At 41.3% G+C, this 23,575-nt stretch overlaps 1 protein-coding gene across 10 annotated transcripts in view; it reads right to left on the reverse strand.

The window, feature by feature from the left end:
• TBC1D1 (TBC1 domain family member 1) overlaps positions 1 to 23,575 on the reverse strand; it is a 100,999-nt gene that overhangs the window by 62,986 nt on the left and 14,438 nt on the right. The window contains exon 1 of one of the 10 annotated variants that reach the window (XM_077177622.1): positions 7,186 to 7,431. The exons of the other annotated variants lie outside the window; for them this stretch is intronic. Coding sequence (XP_077033737.1) covers positions 7,186 to 7,215 — 30 coding nt within the window. The 5' untranslated portion in view covers positions 7,216 to 7,431. Of the gene's footprint in view, positions 1 to 7,185; positions 7,432 to 23,575 lie in introns of those variants that run through there. 10 annotated transcript variants of the gene reach the window in all.

A 23,575-nucleotide genomic window follows, 5' to 3' on the forward strand; every position in this document is an offset into this window, starting at 1 on the left:
GGCATAGAACCTATCCTCAGCACCAGCAGCCCCCCTTGAACAACATGTTGCTGTATGGCACTTACTGACATAAATGTAACCTACAGGGGATTTCATCCAGGCTAAGAACTGCAGCTTCTGTGCACCTGGCCAGCTGATCCAGGAATACTGGCCTGGCCTTTTGGGAACTTGAAAGCACAAGGGAAAAGAGGCAGCAGAAAACTGTTGTTATGCGCTAGTCCCCTGAAACAGGTCTACTGCAAAGGTGCCTGAACCTCCCTGTTGCTTCTCAGCAAGAAGACCATGATTTCAGAAAGATTTTACTTTAAAAAATGGATACTAAGCAAGTTTGCAGATGATAGAAAATTGGGAGGAGCTGTGTCTCTCTCAAAGGTGGGGAGGCCCAGCAGAGCAACTTCAATAAACTAGCAGACTGGGCAATCACCAAATCTAGAAGTTTAACAAGGGAAAGTGCCAGATTCTGCACCTGGAATGGGGCAAACCTGGATGTACAGACAGACTGGGGAATGAGATGCTGGACAGCAGTGCCATGGAAAGGGACTTGAGGGTCCTGGTCCATGACAAGTTGAACATGAGCCAGCAGTGCCCTGGCAGCCAGGAGGGCCAGCCCTGTCCTGGGGGGCATCAGGCACAGCATGGCCAGCCAGGCAAGGGAGGGGATTGTCCTGCTCTGCTGTGCTGGTGCAGCCTCACCTCGACGGCTGGGGGCAGTTTCGAGTGCCACAGTATAATAAGGGTATAAAGCTGTTAGAACGTGCCCAAAGGAGAGCGATGAGGATGATGAAGGGCCTTGAGGGGAAGCCGTATGAGGACTGGCTGAGGACACTCGGTTGATTCAGCCTCAAGAAAAGGAGACTGAGGGGAGACCTCATTACAGTCTACAACTTCCTCATGAGGGGAAGAGGAGGGGCAAATACTGATCTCTATGATGACCAGTGACAGGATGTGAAGGAATGGCCTGCAGCTGTGTCAGGGAAGTTTAGGTTGGATATTCAAAAAAGCCCAGAGGGTGGCTGGGCACTGGAACAGGCTCTTCAGGGAAGTGGTCACAGCACCAAGCCTGACAGAGCTCAAGAAGTGTTTGGACAATGCACATGGTGTGATTCTTGGGGGTGTCTTGTGCAGGGCCAGGAAGCTGGGCTTCATCCTAGTGGGTACCTTCCAACTCAGTTGATTCTGTGATTCTGGGAAAACACTCCTATTAAAATTCTATATTTATGCATTAATGCATCTCATGATTTGTTATTCTAACTCAATTTAAAAGCAAGAATAACTGAAAACAATTCAAATACAACTCAGTAGAGTTAACTCAGTGATAAAACCAATACACAGTAGCTAAAGCCATTCCCCGGCCTCAGTTTCTGCTCTTTGAGTTCTGGCTGCTTTTCCCAGCTCTGCTGCCTCACCTCCCTATACAAATTAGTAAGCATCTCTTAACATATTTTGTGTATCTTAACTGATATGTAAAATACTACCAAAACAGAGACTAGAATGTTTTTCCTCTGAGTCATTGCCATCCATAAGTATTTCAGCTTGAACAGTAGAGCTGTAAAGGCTTCTATTAAAAAAAAAAAAAAAGCCAAGCTGTAATGCTATTAATTGAATAATTCTATTGAAGATTTACTTGTTAAGTCATTAGTCAACCTCTGATGGCCCAGTAAAAAAATTCTGACAACCCCTTAAAGCACAGGGTTCTCAGAAATGCTGCAGCTTCTACATGCAGGATGGTGGGAAGTTGCAAACAGTAAAGAGGTTCTTTACCTGGCTTTTCCCTAAGGATATTTCTATTTATGGGACACAGAATGGAACTGCTGCTTTGGTGTTCTCATGAACACCTCTAGTACACATAAAAGACTGCTTCATTACAGTAGCCTTTCAAAAAAAGACTATGATGTGAAACAGTATTTTAAATCATCAAATGTAAGGGAAATAAAGTTAAACTGCAGTGCTGCAGACAAACGTATATATGGAAAAAAACCCCAAACAAACCCTTAGCTGTATTATCTATCTTTGATACAATCTGGGGTTTTCCCTAATCCTGCAGGATTTACTAGTAGTTTTGCTACTGGTTGGCTCAGAACATGTTAACCACATGAAGACAGCTAGCACCAACTTCCAGAGTGCCTGTCAGCAAAGAAAAACAAACTGTGTTAGACTACAGGCTAAAAGTTCTGTTTTGAATTGCAGAGGACAGAACCTGTACAAAAGAGCAAGCTCAGCTACCTTGTCAGGCTTGGCTTGTTAAATCTGAAGGTCAACATGAACCTGAAAGAAGATACTCATGAGAAATTAATTCAGAAAGGCATAAATGATTCAAGAGAAAAACCTTGCTAAACTGCAATCTACATGGCCAGGAATTTCTCTGTGGAAAGCTCTGCTCCTTACTAAGCACCCCTAATGTAGCTGACAAATGCAGAGGACACTGCCCTGCTACACCTGTGCAGCCACACAAAAGCCATGTGAGCGACCTTATTCCAGCCCTCTCCCATCAAATGGGGAACACCTAAGCAGAGCAGGTGCAATTCGAGCCTGGCATCCACAAAAAGAAATGGAAGGATGAAGAAAAAAGCAAATAGTTCCAAAGAGAACTTAAGTGCTGAGTAAGTGAGGGGTTTCACCACAGGGCTGACTTCATTTCCAATGCTGAGCGCATATTCCTCAGTCATCAGCCGGGCCCCCGCAGGGGCAGGCGGGAGTGACTGGCATACAGAGAGCAGAGCATTTCAACTCTTGGTATGTGGTGATAATCAGCATTTATCTGAAAGCTGTCAATTGGCAACAACATTTTACCCCAACAGAAACTGACCTGGAGAATCACACTGAGCAGAAACGTAGTGTTCTCTGACAAGGGCATTGTGCAAGCTTGGGCACCAAAACACAGCTCTGGCAGAAATCTGCACTTTCTCTTTGCTACACTGCTCGCATCCAGCCTGGGAGACAAGTGAGGGTCTGTCCTTTCAGCCCTACCCACAGCGTCAATGGCTTCAAGGAGATTCTTCCACAAGCAAAACTGTGGCTTTTGAGCCTTCCCTCCTCAGCAATTCCCAATTCTTCCCTGGCACTAGCTCTCTATTAACTACTTGATTCTTGATACAGTATGCAAGTGTTCAAATTCCTTTACGATTAGGGTTATCAGGGATAAATGCACTAGCACAAACAAGAGTTGCACCCCATAGAATACCATCACCACTTATTCACCTACCCAAATAATTTATCATAAGTAAGATGAGCTTAAAAGTAAGACAGGTTTAACACATGTGTAAGTTTTTTGGCTCTAGACTATTTTAAAATGGCTGGTTATGAGTGCTCCTGAAGACACCAAAACTTGATTTGTTTGGCTAAAATGTAAATCATTCACTGAGGGATTAAAGATGACCAAAGGTGCTCAACTTTGCTGGAAGCTGTGGGGAATAAAAGACAGAGGCACGTCAGTTAAAATTGAGCAAAACATCCTCATAAATGAATGTGACATACCTTAGAACAGACCAGCAAAAAAAGCCAAAACCATCCTTTCAAAACACCCTTAAAAAGGACAAAAAAAAAGCAGGAGCATTTCGTGGCCATCATGATTTTTAATCTCTCATTCCTCTTCATTCCTTTGCAGAAGGCAAATTAATTTCTTTTGTAGCTTCTGACCTAAACTAAGAAGTATATCATTACTCCCATGCATGCTCTTCCAGAGGTCTACTAGGCACTCTCTTATACAAAGAATAGGAATAGTAGGAATGATGGCAAAACAGCAGCAATATCAATTCTAACACAGAATAAAAAGCTGTATTAGGATTACAAGAAATATAAGTGGCATGTCTGATATTATTATGATTACTTCTTCAGTAATGTTTCATGGCACAAGCCAAGTAACCACATCTTGCTGCACTGAATAGGACAGAAACTTTCTTTGTTGATGGCTTGAGAGCTTCCCAAACTGCGGAAGGCTCATAGGCCCTTCCGACTCAGAAATCCTTGAAAAAAACCAAACCAAACTAAAACTTACTTCTTGTTTTGCTGTTGGGAATTTCAGAGCATCTACTGTGAATATACCCAAAAAATCTGACTTTCATAGGAGAAGGAATCCATTTGGCTTTCTCACCTCAAGGTCCAAGATTAGCCAACCCAGCTGGGGACAGCTACACTGTAAACCCACCCTTTTCTTCCAGTGCTGGTGGCAATAAGTGGAGGTTACTCAAGCTTCAGCACCACACTCTATCACTTGCAGCTCCCCTCAGGAGGGAGCATTTCTTAATAATTATAGAAGAAACCTTGAATTAAATTGTGTAACTTTGCTTTGCATTTTATCTTAGTCATTTTCTTTACTGGTTCCTTGTCAGTTTATAATCCTTCAGACAAAACTAATTGAACACAGCTATTAAATTATACACAGTGCCTTTTTTTGTAACTAGACAGACAAACTATATAAATTTCATAGCTAGCTGAGAATCTGAGGACACATTTACTCAAAACTCTCTATACAGTTTCTTGCACTTAGAACTGTTTCAATTTCTTCATCAATCTCTAATCAATTCTCTAATTCTGTAAAGCTGCTTCTGAATAGAAACTTGCATTATAAAATTAAGCAATTTGTAAAGAACTAAGACAAATCTCTTTTTTTACTAAAGCTGTATTAAATATTATAGGAACAGAAATAAAATTATTTCTAACACTTGTCACTGTATTATTACCTCCTACTAATGAATTAATAATGTGTCAGTTTGCCACTAAAACTCTGCATGTGTTTTTTGTGACATTTTTCAAGCCCACAATGATTACTTTTAGTAACAGTTACTTCAGTGATCTATACTGAATATGAATAGTCTTGGTGTATCTGCCAAAGCACAAAACTGTATTTTCTACTCAGAGCAGTGCAAACATAGTTTACACTTCCAAGAGACTCTGCTTTCAGGTGCTTAGTCAAAGGTTTCCTTTAAGTCAGTTGTCTAACTTTGTATCAAACCATGCAGGAAAAACAGGTATAACTATTCTTTTTTATTTAAATAATTGTATGAGAGTAAAACAAGTAAGTTCTTTAGAATTCATTACCCACAGAACCATATACAGGGGTTCAGCCAGCCTCCATATGGCCAATGGGGGCAATGTCAATCCACATATGACTCAAGTGGGGCTTTATCCTCCAGCCCAGAATGGACCCCATGGCTGAGCCTGGCAGCACTGCAAAATTCAGCCCTGAGGAGCCTGTATGTTGGTAACAGACAAGCTGGGTGAAACTGCAGGTAAAAATGTGTAAACAAGATATATTAAAAGGTAATGTTTATACAAACACCAGGAAGTCAATTTCATAGCACATGGGAGTAAATTGCTTCACATGTAAATATCTGCAGGCCTGGTGACTTACTTAAGTGGGAGGTCACTCATTTTTAAGTAAGAGATGCAAGGGGACAGCTTTCCTTTGAGGGGGGCAGTTTCCTCCTCCTACAGTCCTTCCCTGTTCTGGAATGGGCCACCATCTTATAAATACTGGAATAGCTTGCATTTGTGTTGAAGCCCACAGCAATAGCTCCCACATTTTAACTGATCAGATTTTGGCAGGCAGGAAAATTTTGTCTATTAAAGAGCCTCATTTTATATTTCTATCAAGGCAGTACACTGCCTTGCTTTCCCCCTCCCAAATTAGTACTGACAATTAATGGCCATCAAAAGAATAAAACAAAGTAGTTGAGAAGAACCAGTATTGAAATAATTAGTTTTGAAAGCACAGAAAGTACTCCTAAAAGCACTCTGAAGTGCGTTTGTGCAAGAGATTGTTTCTCTAAAACAGTGAGCTCCGTGTGCTGCAAGTTCTGACCTCCTCCGACACCAACTGCTCTCTGACCAGCTGCCTTGCCCAGCCGGCAAGTGAACAACGAGGGAAGGAAATGAGCCATGCCTTTGGGGCATCCTTGAAGTACGTACTCAATGGCAACTCAATGGCATCACCCGTCCTTGAGAGCAGCCACCTGCACAGGAGACCAGCACATTAAAAGAGCCGGGACGGGCATCAGCCGGTATCACTCTGCAGACTGCACGGGAACCGGGTCTGAGGTTATGCAGGAGACAGAGCCTGAGGAGTGACAGGAGAGGTCACTACACGTGCTCCACCCAACAGGTCTTCACCCCGAGGAAAAAAGGCAAGTGGAAAGACAGAAGGATACATTTCCATTTTTCAGGGTGTGTCTAAAAGTCAGTCTCTTTTTAAAACAGAATAGAGAAAATCCTTCTATCTGAGAATCTGAACAAAGACTACAGTCACAGATCAAGCACTTCCCTCTTAGTATCTTCTGAGGGTTGGTATTTCACCTGTTAAATATTCAGGAACAGATATGCAGAAGTAATTAAGCAACTGACCATTTACACCTGACAACAGAGAAGGGAGAATCAGGTTTTATGTTGTCTGCCTAGCAGCCTACACTGTCTGTTGAATTTCAAGATATACGTTTTTCCCCCAGCTAATTTATTCAAGGAACCTACAATTCTTGACTGCCGTACAGCTGTTTCACACACTTGTCCTTTCCTACATGTTGAACTGTGCCTTGAGACAGAACATCATTTGCAGCTCATCCTAAATTCATAATGACGGTTACTATAGAATTTTTTAAACATCAGCTCAAAACTATATTCTAGAGATCTTTAACCATCTTTACCGCTTTGCATCCATATGTAATTCCAGTTACAGTGGAAAATCCTACTGAAGCCCTAGACACACAGATGTAGAAGACAGCACGACACATGCATTGTCATAGTAAAACATGTAAGTGTCCCACTAAAATCCAACTTATTGTTCTTCATAAATTCAGAGCATGACAAAAACCATGGAAAAAAAAAAAGACTCCAAAACAAACAGTGGGAGCGCTGTTACACATTCCCCAGAGTGCAAAAGTAGCGTTAGACTTCAAAAGGCACTAAGATCGGGCCTTCCGAGCAGTTAATTTCAGCTCTCCCCTTTTGCAGATCCGTAGCAACGCAGAACAAGTCTGCAGCTTCGCTTTTAGCCCCCTAAACCCAAGCCATGTCAGACTGCAGGTTGACTTTACTTTGAGTGCTCCTCCTTTTCCCTGGCTGAACAATACAGCAGGGCTCCGCTCTCTTCCCGGGGTGACTGACTTGCCTGGAAATTACACGCGAACATCTGCAAGCCCTAAGGCTGGACTTTACTTCCCGAGCGCGGAGGGCGGCGGGCGCCGCGCCGCCTACCTTGGCCACCCAGCTGAACAATGGTGACATCCTAGGGGCTCCTGCGCGGCGATCCCCGGCTCCGGCCGCTCCTCTGCGCCTCTCCCGCCCGCCGCGCCCACCGCCTCATGCGCCGGGCCCGCGCGGACTCCCGAGGGTCCCCGCCGCCGAGCGCCGGCCGGCGGCACCGCGAGCCCTGCGCGCCGGGGACACTGCCCGTGGCGGCGCCGGCTGAGCCGCGGGGCTGCGGGGCGGGAAGGGAAGGGAAAGGAAGGGCCGCGGCCGCGTCCCGCCCCCGCCGCGCTCCGCCTCCGGAGGGGCTCCCCGCGCCCGGGCGGCGGCCGCCCGATCCCGGCGGCGGGAAGGGAGCGGGCTCGCCCTGCGGCAGCGCGCCCGGCAACGCAGGCAACCGCCGGCCGCCGCCGCGCGCTGCCCGGCCACGTAGTGCAGCGCTGACCGCGGGATTCCTACCTAAAACTTCCCGGGAACATCCCGGCATCGAAGCTATTCCTAACATTAAAGGATCGAGCGAAAAAGCATCTGTTTGAAACCACTGTGAAATGTTATACTTCCAGTCTGTCTTGCCATTCGTGTTAGCTAATGGCATTTGACATCACATGCTAGCAGCTCAACTTCCAGAAATCAGACTGTCGTGGAAGGCCAGGCAGTGGTGTACATGCTTCCGGCAGGTAAAGGGATATTACTTGCCACTCAGCCAGGAATGCTCATTCCTGTCGTTGCTCCGGCTGAGCTGGCTGTGAATATCCTCCTCTCCTACTCAGTGACTGTAGGACTGCCTGAGACAACTAATTTTCCTGAGCTTGGAGGAAGGGCACAGAACCAGGAAAAAAAAAAAAGGCTTGGAGTTCACAGGAAATAATCCACTAGGCTAAAAACAAAAAGCCCTTTATTTTCCACCACCTCAGAAACAACATGAAGAACTAGATTTGCACAATCATAACAGAAAAGCATAGGGGTCTGCTATGCACTTCTGAATGAAAATTCAGCTGGTCAAAGTTAGATGATGAAGTGCCAAATTCAACTCTTCTTTTTGCCCAAAGACACTCTCACTGAGACAGCTACCGCACTGTGAGAGTGCCCTGCACATGCTTGCACTTGCACACTTATGGCCAATGGAATGATCTCCAGGTCAGAGCTGACACTGCTCCAGTTGTTTGAATTATTAAATGAAACCAGGAGGGGAAGAGTGACATCCACACACGTGGGCTGGGGAGAAGCAGAGCCAATCTCACAGCTCACTGAGGCAGAAAAGGGGCAGTTTTGGCATCTGCCCCAGACTGCATGACCCTACAGCCCTGGGTTTGGTTCATGCAAAGCAAACAAGGGAACAGCAGCCAGAGAGCTCTTTCACCTCCTAACTGGTGCTGGTGAGTGCCTGAGCACTGCTGCATCTCTGTAATGGGCCACAGATGGATGAAGGGGTAACACAAAGGCAATTCTTCTCAGGCTGTACCCAAACTACAGTTTCTGAAATGAAAACCTTAGCAAATGCATTTCAGATATTCATAAACGGAGAATGGAGTTCCATTTTCTAATACTTCTACAGATTAGAGATAATTCACAAAGATGGCCAATGGCTCTCTCTGTCATTATGATATTGGCCGTGGCCATGGACATTTTGATTGTACAGATGCTCTTAGCCATAAGCCCAAAAAGTAACAAAATATGACTGATCCCCCTTCTGGTAGCAGTCTCTAAAGGCTTACTGGCATGATAGAGGGAGAAATATTCACTGCTGCTACTGTTCATGATATACAGGGTACATACATGAAAAAATAACATCTGTTCTCAGGGCCCTAAACTCAGAGAACTCTACTTTTATTTCATAAAGTAACTGAGGGCATGGGCAAGGCAGAATGCTCCTCCTCATTATGTGCTGCACATAGTTGAACAGCATAACCGCTATATTTGATGGCAGCATGAGAGTCTCAAGAGTCTCATTTCTCTAATGCTGAGTGTGAACAATATTACTTCTAAGTAAGTATTTCTTCCCCTTTCTGTGAGGAGGTCCTGCCAGCTTGGGAGTTTTTCCAGCTCCCCCTTCCTGACATCTTTACACAATTTTAAACTAACAATACACACACCTGCCCAAGAGTCCACATTACACACTGATGTCAGTCAGAATATCTGGCTTCTCACCCTGTCTGCAACTGGCTCAAACAGCCATCTCCAGTGTGTCACTTCACACTACTTAACTTTGAAATCTGTTGCATGTAGTTATAGTGACATTTGTATCTTAAATGCACTCTGAAAACTTCTACATGCTTCTATAGAATTGGGTAGAAGAGTGGTCTTGTGGTGAAGATACTGAATTAGGAGATAGAGTAACAATGAATGAATTCCAGTTTCTGCTGTTAACATGACTTTCAGGCATGCTACGTAACTGCTCTCTCTGCTTTAATTCATCTGTTAAAAAAAGATGCTAGATGCTGGCCTTGAAGGAAGGAGAAGTGGGGACACTGGCATTTGGGAAACAGCTGGAAGTGAGGCTTAAGTGTTCAGCTATAAAAACACTTGGTAATGCATGAAATTCTTCAGTGTAAATGAAAAGGTCACTCTGATGCTTACCTTCCAAAAAAGATGCATTTAGAAATGTAGTGGGAACAATAACTGGGTTCATTTTTCAAAATGTTCAAATTTCTAAAAAGAGAACTTCTGTATTTTAGTATTTTAAGTTTGGCTTGTGTAGATAACTCTCTCCAAAAATACGACATACCCATTTTGGGGAAATGGAAAAATTCAGGGTCAGGGAATAACATCTGTATTGCATAAATAGTAGGTAGCACTTGACACCATCTTATCCAAGTCTATGATCTCTTAAAAATCAAAACAAACCCCTCAGTCCTATAAGCTGTTTCATGTTATCATGGAAAGTATTAGCAAGATATTTGTGGCTGTTTTTAAAATAGCAACAATTAAAATACTTCAAAGACACAACTTAGAGCTTCCATCGTCAGAAAGGTGATCTTTCTGTTCTACAGATGTCCTACATAAATTTACACAAATACCCCCATGATTTTTTCTCCAACGAAGTTTTCTCCATTTAAAGAAGCCATTTGGAGAATGAAATAGATATAAAAAGAGAGGGGAGACATATGGAAATATTAAGAAGAAAGGAAGGTACAGTTGACCTTTCAACTCAAAAAAGGAGTATTCCTGACTAATTTTCCTCTGATTTCAGTTTCTCTAGGTTTAATGACCATAAATATCTTTGTGACTCTTCACAATGTGTCATCACTGAATGATATCTCACAAGAACTTGCATTAAGGGTATAGCCACAACTGTGGTACCTGAGAACTGGCCTCTCCTGTTGCTCTTGTGTTACCACTAGTGGAGATTTTAAAGCAGATCCCATTCCCATGTAAAGTTTTTTCTTCTTAAACATACTTTGGCAGTTATTCTTCTCATGAATTATCCCCTCTGTCCACATTCACTTGCAACTTTCACTTATCTCCTTCCTTCCTGTACACAAGAAAGTCTTGATAAATTCAGGTGGAAAAAATACAAGAAAAAAGTACACCTGCCATTAATTATCACTTTCCAATATTTAGTCTTTGTTCAAAAACACCCACTATTTTTATCCTTTATCACTTATTTCTCACTGTTCTTTAGGATTTCCCTCTTGTACTGTCGCATCCTTTCCCGAAAGTTCCAGGTGTGATGGTTTCTACTTTATCAGAGAAAAAAGAGAAAAAGAAAATAACTAATGAGAGAGTACTGCTTGTGATGTGAATTCAAAAATGTAATAATGTTTTGGTTCTTAGATGCAGCTGTAATAAATCATGCCAAAACAAAGGTGTCTAGGGAAACACCAGACTTCTATGGCACCTTCATACAATGCAAGATGCAAAAAATGATTTATCTGAATCCATCAACACAAAAGAGTAATGAATCCTCTGGATTTCATCCTAGCCAAAGATTCAATCAAGCCTAACTCAGTGGCTTCTGAATAGATACTGTGGAGAAGAGAAGAGTAAGCTTTGTTACTTCTTTTGGCTAAATTATAAGCAAATATTTTTCTCAATACAAAATGAAATATTAATCATAAAACCAATTACTTCACCAAACCAGATCTCCACCAGCCCCCTGATGAAAGACAACAGCAAGACCCAACACCTAACCACAGGCTAGTAGTGGCTGTCCCTTTGAATTAAAGTGCATAGGAGCCCACTGCCCATGCTAAAGATGAAATCCAGCTTCCACCAAAGCACCTGGGATGACATTCTTGGTGGTTTCTAGATACTCAGTGGAAACAGAAATTACACAGATTTGGATAATCTTCTTAGTACTGTGAGTGAAATTTTCTGGCTATTTGCTAACCAGTAGCAAATATGAAAAATGCTGACATTGGGCCAGTGCCCAGAGATAACTTGCAATTCACTGCCCCTGCAGCAGACAGAAGAGAACAGTTCCTCACAAGGCTGCTGGGCACTGATTCAGCACCAGAGTCCTTTCCAACCTCTCCTGTAGGTTTAGCTTACATATCATTGTATTTTCCACCACAAGATTTGTAATTGCTAAAATGCTTTGATTCAAGTGATATTAGGATTTCTCACTCAGGAATGGAAAGTCATGCTGGTGATGTCCTCTTCTCTACCACCACTATCCCTTCTCTCTCCAACAGTGTCAGAGCATAAGAGGGTTACCATGTGCTGAGGCTCAATTGCACCTCAGCAAGAGGACTGAGGGAAAGCAACATGTGGAAGGGAAAGGTGATCTTACACCTGTAGGAGAAAAGTGTTAGAGCACACAGGCCATGTTACTCACTCAGTAGACAGTGGAATTGAAGACTTCCTTGGGCAAGTCATATCCTAGAGGCAGGGTTACATAAGTGGAGTGAGGTCATGAGAGTATTAGAGGATAAAACACCTCATAAGGTTGAAGCAGCTTTCCTGATTGGCTACCATCATCTTCAGATTCTTTCCCATGGGTCTGTTTTGGACCAGAAAGTATTTAGGCATTCTTTTTTTCATTTGAAAAGTTGTATCTAGAGCAAACAGTTTCTGCTTTTCTTACGCCCTGTTAGAAGGCAGTTGTGGGTGACAGCAGATGCTGAGATGATCAGTCAGTTACCTTGAATGGAATGGATAATTTCTTAGTATTTGCTCCAGAAAATACTAAATATTTTCTTCCAGTTCAGAGTGGAAGGGTTTTCATGAAATCCTTAGTCAAACAAGGGACTGGAGAAAATACTACTCACAGCATGTGGAACCCATCATTCTGTAAAGGTAACCAAGGCTATACATAATCAGCTTAATGGTAACACAATCTAGCTTTGGGTCCATTGGTGCCCATTCATAAATATTAGGGTCATCTGATGCAAAGAGCACATCTGGACTGAAATCACTGTACCACTTCAAACACTTCTGAAAACATTGATGAGCAAACTTTGGATTGGCAAGCTTTATGCTGGATTGAGTATTTTTTGTCTTCCCACAGACAGCAAAGAAAGCTTAAAGCTGTCAGGAACTTTGCCATGGGTTCTGACTAATTCCACTCAAGTATAATTATATGTTTGCATTTGACCAAGATGAAATGTACACTGCTGAATGATCTAATTGTAATCAAACTATCAGATCTCTATAAAAGAGTGGAAAAACACTGCCGGAATCAACAGATAAGTCCAAGCAAGATTTACAAAGATATCTTGTGAGGAGATCATTTTGATCTGAATAGTTGGATGCAGAAAACCCACAAGGATGATGTGGCAAATGCACAACGGGGAAACTCAGAGCACAGAGGGAATTGCCACAAAGAGACATCAGAGGTTCCATACATTTATTCTATTTAGTAATGAGGGTTTTCTGGAAGCTGTGAAATGAGCAGGAAGAGCAGAAAACAGGTAAAGCAAACTAGAAAACTGCAGAACCAAATTACAGAGCTCAAAATAAATGGGAATGCTCCCAGTGTGCAATGACAAACACACAGGTCAAGCCTTTGAGATAATCAGCTAAGTCTTGACTGCAGCTGAAACAGCTGGAAACCTCCTGTTTTTCCTCCTTGTAGGGTAGTAGCTTTTGGTCTTGCCAGCGTCACCAAGCTGAGGGATAACTTAGCTGAGCTGTCCATGCTGAGGTGGCTCTGGGGAGAGGGCAGCAGATGCCACAAGGATGACATACACCTGCACACACACCCTGATACAACTGGATAAACCATAAAATATTACTTATGCAAGACTGCTTATTTTAAAACTCTCCCGGCACCGGGATGCAAAACATGTGAAAATCAAATTGCCATTAATGTCCCCTGGCACTAGACACTTGGCCCTGAAAGGACTTTGCACCCTTTTCTATCAACTTCCTGCTGCTTCCTTCCTTCCTACAAGCACCACGGGTCTCGGGAGAATAAAAAAACCTCTTAAAGTCTAAAAAACATTTTCAAAATGCAATTAGTTAAAAGTTATACTTAAAGTGCTTGTTGATCTTGAAGCTTATATGATTAACTCAGATGGGAAAAAGACAAATGATTTGAAGACAGGTTACATTTCCTTTGTAAAGAAGCATTACCTCACAGTGGAAAAAATCCTCCAAATTACTAACACTTCTACTTCCATAACAGATAAGTTATAGAGTAAAAAATGTCTAAAAACATTGAGGAAAACCTATGAACAGAACATGACACCTCTCATTTGACTGGTTAAAATCAAAACATAATTATAATTTTATCAATTCCCCATATGCTATGGGAGACATATATATTATGAATGTCTATTTCCATTACATGACACTTCATGTTAGTTTAGTGTAGTCCATGTTAGTTTACTGTAGCCCACTAGAAAATTCTAGTAATGAGTAATACAAAATAAGGAATAATGTATGCATCATTTTACAGAGTTATAGCTTAGCTCTTTGTTCACATAATTAATTATAGATACAAAAATAGTCCCACTGTCCTAGACATATTATTTTGTATACCTCAGTTGCAACAGTAGGAGACATGGGAAGTATATTGAGCTCCACAGAATGGAGAGCCATGGAAAGTAGCCAGTCTTTTCAGTTCTCCACAATTTACTTAATAAATCTATTTCTAACAGCACTGATTACTCATTATTTAATTCAGGCACCATCCCCAAAGACAGTATACAGATTCAAATGGGCTTATACTCTAGTTCCCTAAAGCAATCCCCATTTCAGTAAACTGAAAAAACTCCAACAATTAAAATAAACTTTAAGTGTTAACTATTCTACTGCCAAACCAAAACATTTATTGGTTTTCCTGGGAATTGCTTAACAATAAGAACTATCAGTTCAGGTTTATCTCTCAGTAAGTGTAGGGTCCAGAACTTAGCTAAAGTCAATGGAGCAATATAGCAGTTCACATATGATAAGCAGATGAGTGTAAAAGCTACTTATTTGAGAATTGCCCCCACTAAAATCACAGACCAAGTTGTTACTATATCCTTATGCATCTTAAGCAGAGATAACAAAAAGAGGAAACAAATACCATATTGTCCTGTTCTCTTCCAGAATCAAGCTGAAGAAATTTTAATGTCTGTAAGGTTGCTCTCATACCCTAAGCTGCCCTGCTCGGGTGCTCTTGGACAAAACCCTGGTGGAAGAACTGTAGCAGCCAGCTGAGAACTACTGCAGCCCCTTGCAGTTGATTAAGAAGTGCACTCAGCTGCCTGCCCAACCCTTGCTCTGCATCACTTCTCATCACCAGCCTTCCATTTGGTTACAAGCCACAGCACAGTCCTTCCCTAGGTAGTTCCAGTGTAATATGAAATTGGGAATACCACTGGAACCTAATAACTTAATAGTCTGCATGTACAGTAACTTTGTATGGAACACATAAATCTGCCTTTTTATTAAATTATCTGTGACTTTTACTTGGCTATGTTGTGCTGTTGATTATATTCCTTCTCAGGCGTCTTGAAAGTGGAAAATTTTATTGGCAGTGATCCCTTGCACACATTTTTAACTTATTGTTTCTAATCTCTCCCCTTTCCACCCTCTTCTGCAGATTTATTAACCCATCAAGTGTATTTTTGCCAGTGATGTGGACTCTTTTGCTTTTGTATTTTTGGCTAAATCATACTGTCTTTCAATTACAGCAAAAGCCACAAAATGGCAATAAACCATCTTTCAAACCAAGATTCAAACACTGTCTTTACCAATCTGAAAAATCACTTTTCCCATGGTACAGCTGGCTTTCCATTCAGAAATTTACAATTCCAGGTTTCTTTACAAACAACATTCCACATTTAGTTACTTGAAGACAATTCTGTCTTAACTCCTAAAAAACACACTGGAAAACATTTGTGAAATATAACACACAACAGAGAGGCTTTTAAAATACAGCAGCAGGATTTGTCCTTATGGCTCTTTTGTGGTTTTGATAAAGCTACATTGCTTCAAAGGGCTCAGGATATACTACTGTAAGTCACTGCTGCACATTTCACCCACATGTGCTGACTGCGCTCCCGGCCCTGTGCCAGAACAATGGGAGCCTCTGCATGCTGAGTCAGCCTTCCAAAAACCACAGATCCACAGACCCAACACAGCCCCTCACCACAGGCTCTGTTAACCATCTTGTCACCAAGAAGGGGAGAGAGCAGCAGCATTTCATGTAAGACTCATCAAATTTGGAAATGTGTACATATTTTCAGGAATAAAGTCTGAAATATTAGTTGACAGTATTGAAGTACATAAATACATAAATAAATACATAACTAATCATGGGTCAGTTTTCCCATTTCCTCCTTTCTGGGTATTCCTAGTAGCAACAGGGAACTCTGGCATTCCAGGAGAAACCTGCACAAAACTAGATGGATGGGCTAGAAAGTTGAATTCTTCACTGAAGTGATCTGGTAAGTTCAGATACTGCTACAACTTGCAAGTCTGAGCTCACATATCTGAATAATTTTTAAGTCTTAACTCACATATCTGAATGTGTTCACGGGTGCAAAGACTCAAATGGATAAGTGAACCTCAGAAGTCATCTGAGCAGGTCTTTTAGAATCATAGAATCAATTTAGGTTGGAAAAGACCTGTAAGATCATCAAGTCCAAGCACTAACTCAGCACTACCATATTCACCACTAAACCATATCCTCAAGTGTCACATGCACGCATTTTTGAATGCGTCCAGAGATGGTGATTTTACCACTTCCCTGAGCAGCCTGATCCAATACCTGAGAACCCAATTACTGAGGATTTTTTTTTCCTAATATCCAATTTAAACCTTCCCTGGTGCAACTGAAGTCACCTCCTCTCATCCTGTCACTTGTTACCTGGGAAAAGTGGCTGATCCCCACCTTACTACAACCTCCTCTCAGATTGTTGAAAAGAGTGATCCAGTCTCCCCTGAGCCTTCTCCAGGCCAAAAAATCCCAGCTCCCTCAGCTGCTCCTCATAAGCTTTGTGCTCCAGACCTTTCACCAGCTCCCTTGCCCTTCTCTGGCCCAGCCCCTCAATGTCTTTCCAGTTGTGAGGAGCCCAGAACTGAACACAGGACTCAAGGTGTGCCTCACCAGTGCTGAGTCCTGGTCCTGCTGGCCACACTACTTCTGGCACTGGCCAGGATGCCATTGGCCTTCTTGGCCACCTCGGTACACCCTGGCTCATGCTCAGCCAGCTCTGGCCACATTCCAGCCACTTTGCCCCCAGTCCATAGCATTGCCTGGAATTGCTGTGACCCAAGTGTAGGATCCAGCACTTTGCCATACTGAACCTCTTGCAACTGGCCTTGGCTTATTTATCCAGCCTGTCCAGATCCCATTGCAGAACCTTTGTGCCCTTCAGCAGATCAACATTCCCACTCACTTTGGTCTCATCTGTGAATTTACTGAGGGTGCCCTCGATCCCCTCGTCCAGATCATTGATAAAGACAATTAACAGAACATTTCATGCAGGGTATATTAAATTCTCAAATGTCCGATTACTTTCAATTATAATTTATGAGTCGAATGAAGGCTCATTTTAATCAATCTTTCCAGCTTTTTCTCTTATGCCAAATGCTGTGATATACAGTCAAACAACAAGAACTTAATAAGAATCAAGTATTACTTTCTCTCACTGTAGATCCACAATGTCATCCCCATACAAGTGCTTTGAATTTGCTCACAACAAAAGACAAAAGTCTAGTCTGTAAGTCTAATTCAGCTGATGTTTCAAGCTGGCATCAAGACTTCCAGAACAGGCTGACATGCCTGTGCAAACGTGTGTACTTAAAGTCAGGTCACTGAGGGTTATCTGGCTAAGGAAAATTTGTCACATATCTAGGTTTTATATGGCTTGCTGGAAGTACATTGTCTCAACATGTGCAAAGAGGTTTATCTTGAGACCTTGACAGTTTCTGTTCTGTAACTTTAACAAGAAATGTAATCAGAAATCTGTGTTTTGTTTATTTGAGGTTCCTGGGAACTCTTCTGACTCTTCTAAATCTAGCACGCTTATGGATACTCTATTAAACACAAAAACTGAAAGACAAGGAAAAAAAAAGACAGCTCCATTCTAAAGAAAAACTTGAAGCATGTCTTCTGCAGTACATGAACTCTCTGCAGAACCACCACTGAAAAACCTCCTCCCAGTAAAGAGGAAGCCTGCATACAGGCAATGCATGCACTCTGAGATGTAAAAGCTATTCATTTGAGAATTGCCCCCACTTAAATCACAGATCAAGTTGCTACTATACCTTTATGTGTCTTAAGGATGTATCTGGTTCAGTATGTGGTTAATAACATACATGTAAAGAATATCCAGAAGTCCTGCAAGTTTCTAGAATATAAACTTTTGTCCTTGCACACATAAAAACTTTATTATAGCAAGCTCCTAACATGACCGAGAGCTAATGGTTTAACATCTATCAGATATTCTGCTGAGGGGAGCTGAAACACCCCAGAACAGTGGCTGATGTCAAACACTAACCAATGTTAGTGAAATTTAACACACAAGAATGAACTCCAGAAACAGCATTATTTCTGTTCCACAGACTTTACATAGTGCTGCTTCTTGTTACATAGTAAAATACAATCTCATTCCAATATTTTTAGAGGCATTGCAAAAATATTGAAAAAACAGCCCAATGAAAAACAAAAACCCCAAAAAGCTCACGAGGAGAACCCAAACAGAACTTCAGGTGGACAATTTGGGAAAAAAAGTAAAATGGAAATTACACTACTGAAACTTTCTAACTGAAAACCCACCAGTATCTTTCAACTGATTTTTACCAGTTTTAGATTAAGCCTTCACTATCTCCACGGTAAGGTGAGCAATTCTCCTGCTGGTGGAAAGCAGAAGAGGTGAAAACTGTCACAGCAATCGCAGGCTCTTACATTTGCTCTGGACAGCCACTAAGTGGCACTTAAACACCTCATCTCAAACCCTGATGAAGCTGCAAACTTGCGAAGGGATTGGGGGGACAAAAGGAGTTATGCACTCTGGGGAATAATCCCTTTCAAGAACAATGAAGTTCTCTTCCTGCAATTAGAAAAGCTTCCTACCGGCCTGGCTACAAATGCTACTGTCAGGAACACTGTACAGTGCTCCACAGCAGCAGAGATACTGCAGAGAGCTCCTCAGAAGCAACTGCTTTCTCTCCTAAATCCCAGTCCTGATTTGGGAATCAGAGTGCCTCGTTCCAGTGTGTCAGTACCCATTACTGTGTCGCTTTGAAATCTGCATTAAGTCAGGAAAACTGAAGTGCCTCATTGCTGCTGGACAGCTGATCCAACAAAGGCCATCCTAACATGATAACAAAACTCCTAGAAATGCCTCTGAATTCAGCTGCAGTGAGAGACCTCTGAAGGTACCAACACTATTTGTACTAGGAGATGCACATTAGAACATGGTTTTCATAGTCTGCAGAGATTTATAAGTGATAAACGGGGCTTTGCTCTTCTTAAAACTTTAGTAAATTATTGCTTCATAGACATATGGCATACTTCTATTTGGAATTTTAAATAAGGAAAGAAACCTAAGTTTTGTATTAGTGGTGTTGAATCAACCACGTTAATCATCCTCAATATATTCCTGTATTTGAATTATAATTTTTCTTGTCTGGTTTTAAAAGTATTTCTGTTTCATTAAAAATCTTTCTAAATGAATTAATTATAGGTATTGGAAACCTTCTTTTTCTATGTGAACAACATAACTGTCATTGAAAAAAATCTAGGGCTAAAACCAAGCTGAATGATATATTATGTATTATAGGTGCTAACCAAGCAAGTATCTACAAGCATGTTCAAAGTCATTGCTGCAAGTATATCCATTGCCTTCAAAGGACCTAGCCTGAAGTTAAAGTGCATACAGATCTCAGCCTCAAAGACTCAGAAATAAGATTTATGTACAATTTGCTTTCTGACTCTCAAAAAAACACCTCCATTTCAGTTAGCCACAGGTTTAGATGCAAATACACCACCAGATATTCAGTGCAAGCTCTGCTTTACACCTTTGTGCTGAACATAGCTTTCAAAAATCTCAAATGAGAAGTTATAAAATCTAGCTTTTATTCCCTTCCTTGCAAGTTCTGCACATTTGTAAGTAGAAGCATAGCATATAAGGAACAAAGTAACACGACAAATCACATAATGATTACTAGAAATACAATTTTGAAGCACATTCTGCCTGTGTGAAGCTAGTTTTGTGGGGGTCTTTTAAAGAAGCTTGCACATGAAACGTGTTCAATTAGTTATGTAGAAGGACCAAACTTAAACCAATGCAAGAAGAATCATCATCAGTGAAGCTGTTTTTATGACTAGCAATAGATCTCAATTACTGTCACTCTGGAAAAAGTGGGGGGGAGGGTGGGAAAGAAAGGGGAAGTCCACACTGACCAGCAGCTTCATACAAAGGACAAACCAAGTATAAGCTGGCATTATCCACTCAATCCTTGTATCAGATCCTCCATGATCAACCTTTAGGGCAAACACACATATCCATTTAAGCCTGTATTTGTCCAGTCACACAAATCATTCTTTAGGAAAATATTTCCCACAGCCCTTCCCATAACTTGACGTCCACAGAGAGGGTAAAAAAAACAGAAATAGAGAACAACTGTGTCTACACCAGGCAAGGGAAAGCACTGATTTTACGACAATGATTTTCTACCATTATTCACTTTGACATTTAACAGGATGGGAGATTGTGCTGCTAAAGTAAATACAGCAGTTATATATGCCTCCTCTGCTTTGGTTTTCTGCTCCACTACAGCCAAAGAGCCCCCATCTGATGACCTTGAGGGCACAGCATAAATGTCAGCCCAGGAAAGGCAAAACTCTAAATGAAAAGTCAACTGCATGGAAACATAAGGAGCTATTTCAGGAAGATGATTTACTCAGTATCAAAATTTATGACTTGGCATCCTCAAATTTGAATGTGGATGGCTTGCATTTGTCTTTTAGGCCATTTTAAAATCTGAAAAGAAGAAAATACAACTGCCTGAACAGGAATGTCCATGTTTAAGTAGCTCCAAGTGAGCTAAAGCCCAAGCTTCCTAATGAAACTTGCAAAGTAAATTAAAAAGGAGGTTTTGGTTTTATTAGTCTTGAGGAAAGATAACTGGTATCAACCAGATAGGAGCCAGAACCACTCTTGAGTCTGTCTGTAGAGACTGTACTAACCTACATGACAGATATAGCCTTTGTTTATTCATGTATTTGACAAAAAAGATCTTCTCGGTTTTGCTAACTAAATCACACTGTCCTCAATATGTTATTGTACTGTGCATCACAACAACTAACACTGTTTAAGGTAAGACTGATTTTTAAAATAAAAACTGTTATTTTCAAAGCAGTTCCCCCCTCTCTAATATAGCTACTTTCCGGCTTTAAATTGCATACAGCTACCATTGCACCAAGTATCCACAAAATTAATTTAAGAACTTCACAACTGTGCATACTTTGTATTACTTAAGAGTGTTAAGTAATTAAACAAAAAATAAAAACCATCCAGTGAGTCTAGATTAGACTTTCTGGCTTGAGTTCAGAGATCAACAAAACAGCAGTCAAACTTCCAAACTTCTTCTAGTCTTAACTTCAGTAAGCCTCAGCAGTGGATAACTGAGAAAATACACTGGAGCTCCTTCATCATTAAGTATTTCTTTATATAGTAGTGTGCATGCAGCTTATATTCAATATTGCTATAAATCAAACAGTATTTTCTGAACTCTTAATTCTGTATACACAACTTTTATTTCCACACTCCTTCCGTTTCTCAATCAGAACTTTTCCATGGGCACAAGTCTCTCAGTTTGGTTTGGGCTTTTTGATTTGCCCAGCACTGCCTGGTTGCTGGGCGTTTGAAGCGGTAGGACTGATGAGGCTGCAAGGCAATGAGGGACCCATTCACTTTGTTTGCACCTTGCATCCAACACCTTTGCAGAAATCAGACTACTACACCATAGTAAAGTGAGCTGGATAACTTTGTTGCTAAATATTTTGTTATTGTTACAAGTTGTGAAGCTGAGGACTTTTAAAATGATTAGTGTTTGGGCAATATGTGGATAGACAGTATCCCAATTGAAGCCCACCCACCCTCTGATGTTTGTCTTTTTAGAGCAAGGCTACTTTGGACTCATTAGGCAAGTATGCAGTGATTACTTCTCACACATTATTAGCAGGACAGATTTCAATGTCAGTGACATTTTCAGAGAATATTCTGAGTTGGGAAGGACCCACAAGGATCACCAGGTCCAGCTATTCAGTGAATGGCCCATATGGGGATTGACTCCACCACCTTGGTGTTACAAGCACCATGCTCCAAAGAAGGTGGCTCTGTGTGCAGAGGCCAAAGAAGCCTGCAAGTGTCCCTGCACCTCCATCCTTACAGTCTTACTTTTAAGATCTATGTCATCTTACAAAGAAAGAACAAGAGGTTTCTGCTCCACAGCAGCCCAATCCCTTTGGAGTACTCCTGGTGTGACACTCTCTTTCCCTCACCCGCTTATGAAATCCTTGTCCCAAAATATTTTATGCTCACTTTAGTTGCCAAATTTATGTCTACTTGAAATTTGACAAAAAAACATCTATGGTGATCTAGCAAGGTGCACCAAATGGGTTTTGGAGAAAAATGAAATTAATTTCTTATACCTTAGCCCCTAAAGCAGCTCAACACAGAGCTGGACAAACATTAGTGCCAGCACAAGGGAAAACACCAAGGAATAACATCAAGGGATGGATCAGAAGAGAAAAGAATAACAGAATTGCCTTTTTTTGACAGAGGACAGCTATAAAATCTTCTCAGTGTACCATCACAGATTACACTTGAACTAAAACCCCACAGCAGTTTAAGACTGAATGAATTGGGGATCTGAGGTCAGGTTCTAGGTGGCTATGCTCTGACTCTCACACACTGCACATGAAACTGCTCTGTGATCATGTTAGGATGCTGATTTCATTGAAACTTTATCACTTTTCCTTTGGAATATTCAAATTACTCTGAAACACATCACTGAGTGATACCACAGTATAAAGAATAGGGGGAAAGGTGGGACTGTGCAAATCAGCAAACAAAGGATTACAAGGCCATGAAAAGCTGACTCTAACTTGGTTAAGATGTAAGAGTGAGCTTCTCTTTGGAGATATGTACAGAAGCTCTTCTCTGTGTGAAGAGAAGCTTTTAAAGAAAACTCTTCTACAGATACAGAGGATGCTTAGAAATTCACGGCTCCAGTTACCTGTGCTGGACATCATAGGCCACAAATAAGACAAAAAGAGTGGTTAGTAATCAGATGAGAGGCCATCATAAATCCACTAATTATGTTTTTTGCCTCAGTTCTACTGTTTTGTATTTCTGCTACAATCTCCACCATGAAAAAGTGAAGGAACAACTTTTCCTTACTCCTTAATAGCCTTGGACAATAAATAGCTTTGGCATGAACTCTTACCCTAAAATCAAGTGCATGTAACATCATAAGTAGAACACAGCTACTTTCAGTATTATTTAAGTTGAAAAATACATGAAAAATGCCATCTGATGCAGTTTACTATACAGTTAACTATTACACTAAGATAAGAAATCACAAGAATATATAATTTTTATGTTGCTGCTGCTGTAAGAGAGGGAATAGGCAACTCTTTTTGCAAACCTTGTGATTAATTTCAGCTTCCTTGATCAGACATTATCTCTGACTGTAACTCAGCAGCACTGGTATTGCACAAATTACTTCCTCCATACAGCAATCATAAAAGGTTTAGGGAAATCCCACAGTATTTTTTTATAAAATGAGAGTGAACACAGAAGCACTTAGCTGATGCAACATGTCACAAAGTCACTCAAAGATTTCACAAGAGCCCCATAAAGGCTTGGAATAACGCTGCTAGGGACCGAGTCACTGGCCACTGAAGGTCCCTGACAGAATAGCTCACATACATGGATTGTTCAAACAGATCCCAGGATAGAACTGGTGTCATCACACTCACACTCAAGAAGCCTGTAAAGCTTGATTAATT

This window comes from Agelaius phoeniceus, chromosome 4 (genome assembly GCF_051311805.1).
Source record: "Agelaius phoeniceus isolate bAgePho1 chromosome 4, bAgePho1.hap1, whole genome shotgun sequence".
NCBI classification, from domain to species: Eukaryota; Metazoa; Chordata; class Aves; order Passeriformes; family Icteridae; genus Agelaius; species Agelaius phoeniceus.